This window comes from Arachis duranensis, chromosome 6, assembly GCF_000817695.3.
Source record: "Arachis duranensis cultivar V14167 chromosome 6, aradu.V14167.gnm2.J7QH, whole genome shotgun sequence".
Classification (NCBI taxonomy): Eukaryota; Viridiplantae; Streptophyta; class Magnoliopsida; order Fabales; family Fabaceae; genus Arachis; species Arachis duranensis.
The window spans coordinates 4,038,912-4,046,834 of NC_029777.3; the positions used below are offsets into that span (position 1 = coordinate 4,038,912).

The 7,923-nt window shown below is 33.1% G+C and overlaps 1 protein-coding gene across 1 annotated transcript; it reads right to left on the bottom strand.

Moving 5' to 3' along the window:
• Positions 1-3,998: 3,998 nt before the first annotated feature.
• On the bottom strand, positions 3,999-6,624 carry LOC107492056 (trihelix transcription factor GTL2). Its single transcript, XM_016113024.3, has 2 exons — positions 5,978-6,624; positions 3,999-5,569 (listed from the first exon to the last, which is right to left on the bottom strand). The coding sequence occupies exons 1-2, from the start codon at positions 6,424-6,426 to the stop codon at positions 4,222-4,224; spliced, it is 1,797 nt and encodes a 598-aa protein (XP_015968510.1). The 5' UTR covers positions 6,427-6,624; the 3' UTR covers positions 3,999-4,221.
• Between the last annotated feature and the right edge of the window lie 1,299 nt (positions 6,625-7,923).

Here is a 7,923-nt window from a genome sequence, read left to right on the forward strand (position 1 = left end):
TTTTCTATCTGTCTAACTAAGATTTACAAGATAACCACTGTTTGATCTAAGCTGAAAATCCTCGTGGGATCAAGTCTGACTCACCTCAGGTATTACTTGGATGACCCAGTACACTTGCTGGTTCAGTTGTGCGAAGTTAAATTTCGCACACCAAAGGACACTATCCATACTCGTCCGACTTCAACATAAAGAAAAAATGCCCATTCCAAATAAAAGTGAGATCATCATTTTCCTTATACCCATGCAACACCCTCTGACTCTCAGTAAATTTCTCAACATCACCAAGGTCCACCTCTTTCAGCAAGTTTCTAACTGGTCAAATCTTCTACTTTCTCCTCCTTAACCCTTTTCCTTTATAACTCACCCTCTTAGCAGGAGAAGGTTGATTAACCTCGGCCCCTTTCTCATCTTTCACATTACTTATAGACCCTTCTTTATCCATATTCTTAGTCTTGAAAAATGCCTGCAAATTACTAGTAGTAACTTTCGACACCCTCTCACCTGAAAGCACAAATAACAAATGTTTAATTTCAAGATCACAATCAACAAAAAAGAAAACACAACTCTATAACTCATACTTAAATACTCAATTGCAACTTCCCTATTTTCCTCCCACTCAAGCAATTCAACCAGACCTAACAGCCAAGATGACGATATATTATTTACCAAAAACTCCACTATCATTTCATCCCTATATTTCATCCTGACGATCCCTAATATTTGCTGAGTAGAAGCATGCCATTATAAATGAAACCTTTCAACCCAAAACTCATCCATATAGAACAGACAATCCTCTTCTGCTGACCTCACTTTCACATACATTGCTTTAAAGCCTTTAAATGAAGACTTATACAAGCTAAAAATAGCACGGTTCCGAGCACTGTCCAAATTTATCCATAAACCCTTCCTCACACCTTTCACCTGAAATAAAGTAAAAAATACCTCTAACAACGGTTCCAAGTCAAGAAACTCCATCAAAATTTTAAACCTGCTTGACAAATGTCCAAAAATTTGGATGTAATTGAGACAGTGCACATATCAATTGAGTCAAAATACCTCATTCGAAAGTAGTAAAAGAGAATTTAATCCCCAACTCCATAAGCAGACATGTATACATATAGAAAATTTCATTCCCTTCACCCTTATAGCAAATCCGATCAGACAAGCTACACAATAAAAACTCTACCGCACAACTTCCCCTTCTCTTACCCAACCTGAATCTCCAAGTTGTTGAATACTTTTTGCATCACAAAACAGTGATACATACTCCTTTACAACAGAAGACATCCAAGCATATGGATTGTCTTTATCTACGATCATCTTGATTTTCACTATTTTCGATTCTTCTTTTTTCTCACTCTCCCCTCTTTTACCTTTCTTTTTTCCTTTTGGTTTTTTCTTCCTTTTTTCCTTCATTTTCCATTTCCCCATATCCTTTCCCATCTTCTTCAACAAGACAAAAACTATGGAGCAACTGTGAAACAACAGACAAAAACAAAGTAAAATAAACAATAAAATTACAAACCTTTATTGCTCATATTTAGAAATTTCAATAGACACCCAAATTTTGAAAACAAAACCCAGTCAATACTACAATTTTATTTTTACCATTGCAAGTTAAGAAATCAACGACTTAGAAACCAACTTTTCTTTTCAAAACCCATCTGACCCGTTTATCGTGACTTCCAAAACACAACCAGTCATTATGACCTTGGTAACTATAAAAGCATTTATGACCCACGTTTTATCAATTTTTTATTTCTAGATTTCAAATTTTATTTATTTATCTATCCCGTTACAAAGCCTTACATATACCACTGTGGATTTTAGGATTGGTTAGAATGGATTTGGAACTTTCAGTGGAGAAGGGAGCTATTCCAATGGGAGTTAGAACTAGTTAACCATCTTCATGAAGTTCTACGACCAGTCAAGTTAACAACTGAGAGAGAGGACCGGTTGGTGTGAAAATTTGATAAATCAGGCGTTTATTCTACTAACTCTTTTGTGCAGGTTTTGCAGGCAGAAACACTTCCAGAGGACATTATGAGTTATAGTTTCTCTAGTGCCATTTGGAGAGATCTAGTACCTCTACGAATTGAATTATTTACCTAGTTTGTATGAGTTGGTAAAGTCAATACTAAGGAGAGATTACGTAGGTTAGGCGTTATTGATCAGCATGATAGTGTGTGTGTTTTATGTGAAGAGGATGTTGAGGACTTTCACCACTTGTTTCTTCGGTGTCAGTTTACTTGGCAAGTGTGGTGTGCCTGGATATTTGACTAGATTGTGGGCTATCCCAGGAACTATTAAGCAACACTTTGAAAATTGGACAGCAATGATTGTAAGAAAGGAAGAGCGAAATAGGTGACTAATTGGGTTCTTTGCTATCATTTGGCACATATGGATGGAAAGGAACAACAGAATCTTCAGGAGTCAAGAGGCGGAACTTGCGGACGTTATTAATAGGTCGTTCATGAGCTACAAAGAGTGGAATAATAGAGTTGATCCTAATGGTTGTTGATGGCAATGTTAGAGATGATTATAGATTGATTTTGGTTTCTTTTTATTTTGTTTGTACTGTGTTGCTCCACCTTGTTGTGTTGAGATCTTTACTTCAAAAAAAAACTTAATAAATACAAAGCACCCAACACGTTAAAGATACGCTATTCAGTCTAAATATCACATATCGCATCTCATACTCTTTCTGACTTGAGCGTTGGAGTACCTTTGCAAGTGTCTACTATCGCTGTTCTTAAGGAGTCAATGTATACTTCCTCTAACCTAAAGAAAGACGAATTCAAATATCAAACAGGACCAGTTATACTGTGAACCGGCTACCAACACAGGAATAAAAAGAAATGCCTGAATTCAGACACCGAAAAATAAAAATTTCTAAATATTCTTCAGATTATAGTCTTGAGGTGGAACAACAATTTGTTAATATCAAAAGTGTCTGTCTCATGCAGATTAAAATTATATAGAAAATACAAAAAAAATACATGACCAGATATGTAAATCTCATCATTTTTTAAATAAAATATAATTTCACAACTAAATTGTATAAAATATTATCTCATCATATATATGTGAGTATTGTCCGATATTGAATACAAATCTCTGACTCTCCAACAGCTCACACGCTCTCATCTGCAAATTACCGTGCTTTTCTGCATTATTTAATGACATGTTTTGGAATATCTTTTTCTTTTTTCTTCCAATATTGGTGGCATACAAGTTTAAATTTATAACGCCTTGTCAATTATTTAAACGTCTTGTCATAGTCCTTGCGAATCTTTAGTTTTCGGTTTTTCGCTTTTGCATTGTTCGGAGTGTAACCTAATGCTCATACTACAGACCACTGAATTTGTACTTTTGTTAGTGTTTTCTTTACAAATTCGATCACATATAAATGCCAAAATATAAGGCTCTTAATTTGGCCATCCAATATATTATTCATCAATTTGTTTGAATTTAATATCACGCTCAGTTGAGAGACACTGAGATAGGATTTTTTTTTCAAAAAAAAAATGACACCAATAAACTCAACGTTCTAATAGTGATTACTAATTAGAAAGACAATGTATTATTTTTGTGAAATTAAATTTTAAAATAAAAAATTAGTAAAACAATAATACGAGCATTAAAATTAACTAATTCTTATTTTATTACTTTATCAACTCTCATTTCAGAAGAACTTGATTTACTTCGTCCTTATAACATGAATATCTATTCTTATGCACTTTCATATTAATTCCTTATAAATCAAACTATATTTTCTAAAATAAAAAAATTAATAAAATAAAAATGAATCATTCTTAAATTAACATAATATAATTCACATATAATAAAAATTATAAATTCAATAATAATAATTATTTTTTTATTTTATTATTTTATCAATTTTTTCGTAATCTAAATTCATTCGGAATATAATGAAATGGAATAAAAACGTCTATTACTCATCACCATGCATGGATCGGATATCAATCTGTCGGTGCTCTTAATTACCAAATAATTTGCTGAATATATATGTATTTCGAATACATTAAATTTATGCTATATATAGTAATATAGATATAGAAAATTATTAAGGCCGTTCCACCACCACCACCACCAAAATCAAAAAGAAAATAAAGCAAAACAGTAAGACACAGAAGGAGTGGTACTAATAATTATTACCTCAGCTGATCATGGAAAATTTCGGCAATAAATGAATCAAAACTAACCAAAATTCAATGGTGGCTCTTGTATCAAAGTTTTCTCATGATCATCACTGAAACCGCCACCAGACCCCACCTGATCAGAAGGAGGAAGAAGTTGCCCGGAATGGTTTTCCGACGTGGTCGTCTCCGGTTGATGAACAAGCTTTCCTTCATCATAGAGACTCTTGAGTTGATGGAAGTAGGGACAAGTCCTTGAATCAATGGACCTTTTCTTATTAACATCCTTGGTTTTTCTGAAGTACTTGTTTATGTTCTCCCATTTCTCTTTGCACCTCTTTGCACTTCTCTTGTATCCCAAATCTGACATCCCTTGTGAGATTCTTTCCCATAGAGGAATCTTATTATTGTTCCCACTTTCCCTCTCTTCAGCATTATTATTCATCTTAATGCTCTCACATCTAAGGTTTATGAGAGCCAAAACTTCATCTCTTGGCCATCTTCTCCCAACATTATTCTCCTTCTGATCTGTTACTAACGGCTTAACAAGCAAATTTGAGTGATAGTTATCGTGGCGGTTGAGGGAGGAAGAACTAGTAGTGTTGTTGTGGGAAGCTGGAGATGAATGGGTGGAAGAAGAATGTACTTGTTGTAATAATGTGTCACTCATAGAGCTAGGGTTTTCTGCTGATAATGGTGGAATTTGAATTTGATGACTTGATGGAATAATCAGTTTTGAAGAAGAAGGTGTTGGTTCATTATTATTAGGGTTTGTTGCTGCATATTTCTTCAAGAATTCAATGATGGAAGCTTGCCTATCACCTGCAATGGCTTGTTCTTGGGCCATAATCTGAAGCTCCTTGTTCATCCTTTCAGTCTCTTGCTTCTTCCATGCTTCCTCTCTTTGAAGTTTCTCTTCATCTCTTCTCAGCATGTCTTCAATGAGCTTGTTATGTATCTCTTCTTGTTGAGCCATCATGTTGTTCACAATGCTCTCACAGAAACCCTTCAACATCTCAAACCTGCAACGCCTCTTCCTCTTCCTCTTCATCTTCATCTTCTTCTCACTCTCATTGTCTTCTTCACATTGTTCTTTCACTGATTTGCCATCTCTTGAACTCTCCTCTTCCTCCTCCTCCTCTTCTTCTTCTTCTTCTTCTACTTCTTCTATATCGCCTCCTCCGGCATTCATTGGGTGTTCAAACTCTTGAGTCTTTTCAGTCACAACATGATCTTGGTTATCTACCATAGGGTTTTCATTATGATTATCACCTTGATAGAACTCTTCAAGCTCATTAAGAAATCGGTAACTATTGTTCTTGGCGTAGTTGTTGAAATATCTTGTCTCATCTTCGAATTTTTCCTTGCATTTGTCACCACTCTTCTTGAATCCAAGCTCTCCTAGCTTTCTGAACACATCATTCATTCACTCATTAACATACAAATCCAGAAAAAAAAACATTTAATATATTAAGCATATAAGCATTTATTTTGATTTGCACTGCGGCATTGTGTCGAACATGTAATAGGCAAATGTATGTGGTTCCTAATTGAACCCTCTTTCTCTCTCTCTCTCTCTCTCTCTCGAAGTTTGTGTTTGCACGCGTGTGTATGTGTCAGTACTCAGTAGTGTGTGTGTGAGATGCTAAAGTTGATGAGAATGTGCACGTGTGTGTTATTGTCTCTACTTTACCACATTCATGAATACACAAATTCTACTTTCCTAGCTAGATTCTATGATGATGATCATGTAAAATAATTAAAATTTAATAATATAATATGGTGTAAGAAGAAGAAGAAGAAGAGAAGCATAATACCTAGAGACATGGTCCCAATAAGTGAGTTGAGGGAACCAAGTAGTGTCCATGGTTGATCTGATCCTCAAGAGTGCAACAACTTCATCGTTGCTCCAGGAAGAATCAATCAAGTCGTTTGGTAATACTTGTGTTTGAACTCTTTCATCAGTAGCACTAGTGTGGAACAAGTTATTGTTATTGAGTACTGAAGAAAACGTGGCATTTGGTTGTTGTTGTTGATGATGAGGGTTATAAGGGTCAAATGGTAAGAAGGTGTTGGTGTTGATGGGGGTTAGAGAAGCATGATGATGGAGTAGTGGGGAGAAGGACGAAGATGATGATGATGATGATGGTGATAAGTGATGATGATGATGATGATGATGAGGAAGAGGAAGAGTAGTAGAAGTAGTGGTCCTTGGTGTTATGAATTGGTGGAAGTGTTCTGATGATGATGGCAATCCATCGAACATGTTTTGTGTGTTATCTCTAAACTTGTGTTACCTCTCTTGTTCTATCTTTCTTCTTTCTTTCTTTCTTTTCTTTCTCCTTTCGCTGTAAATCAGCAAATTGATGCTACAGGCTAAGCAAGCAACCAACTATGCCAAGACATACATACACTAACCTTTTCTTTCTTTTTCCCTTTCCTTCTCTCTCGCTTTTGTCAAGGGAATTATTTGTCCTTTCATGCAAGGGAAAAACAGATAGCCCCCCAACACCCTTTTTACAACAAAACCCAACCCCTCCTCTTCAAATAATACCTCTTTTCTTTTATTTTTAATAATAAAATATAAAATATATTAAGTGTACATTCAAAATTAATCATTATATATTTATATTATTTAATTAATTTTTAATATATATTTTATATTTTAATATATATTTATATCTAAAAAAGGATAAATGTTTTGTAACTTGCACAAATCAATCCAATCACCTTTCAATGAAAAAATAATTCAATTTATTATTGATGAGAATTTTATGCACTTATTTATCGTATTAAGTCTTTTTGTGAAATTTTTTTTAATATTAAATTATTAGAAATAATTTTTTTTTAAATGACCTAAATTATATACATTGTTGTGAGTCTTTATAAAACGTCAACTATGTTTTATTTTTTTATAATTAAAAAATATTTTTATTACAAAATATTAATAATATTTTATATTACTATCATAACAATATAAAATAAAATATCAAATATTTTTGTATTTTAAATTAAAATCACCCATATATAATAAAAAAGAATTAGCCTCTTTTCGTAGCATGTTAAACTTAGCTTTTTATTTCTCTCTCTCGCACTCGTTGGAAACTCATTCAAGCCTTTTCTTTTTCAGACAACATCCAAAGGCATATTTTTTTTCTTGATCTTATATCATTACATCTCCCATCAAGCAAATCTAGCTAGAAAGCTTAGTATCAAATTCTAGTTAAATATGCTATTTCAATTTGATGATTGTACTATTATTGTTTATTTGATATCTTTTTTTATATTCCACCATCTAAGTTTGTTTCTCTTTGTAATTTTAGAATCCTAAGTAGTTAACAAGATTGACGATTTTATATAATAATATACATCGGCAACAATACATTAAAATTGAATATTTAATTTATATTTCATATATAAAAATTAAATAAATAAAATAACTGATAATTTAAAAATATAAATAAATTCATGTTAAAAAAAACAAATTTATCTGCATACTTTTGAAATCATTGAAAATACAATTTTAGGTTAGAAACACTAAGATAAATACATCAAAATTGTCATATTAGTTAATATATTTATTAGTTCATTTATCTATTATTACAAAATTGTTATATAATTATAAATTATATTAAATAAATTTGATATTATATGATTGAGGAGGGGTGTGGGGCAGGGAGGTGGTCAGAGGAAGAGAGATTGGAGTTGAAAAAGAAACATATGATGGCATTTGAGTATGTGAGGGTGTGGGGTATGGCAGTAG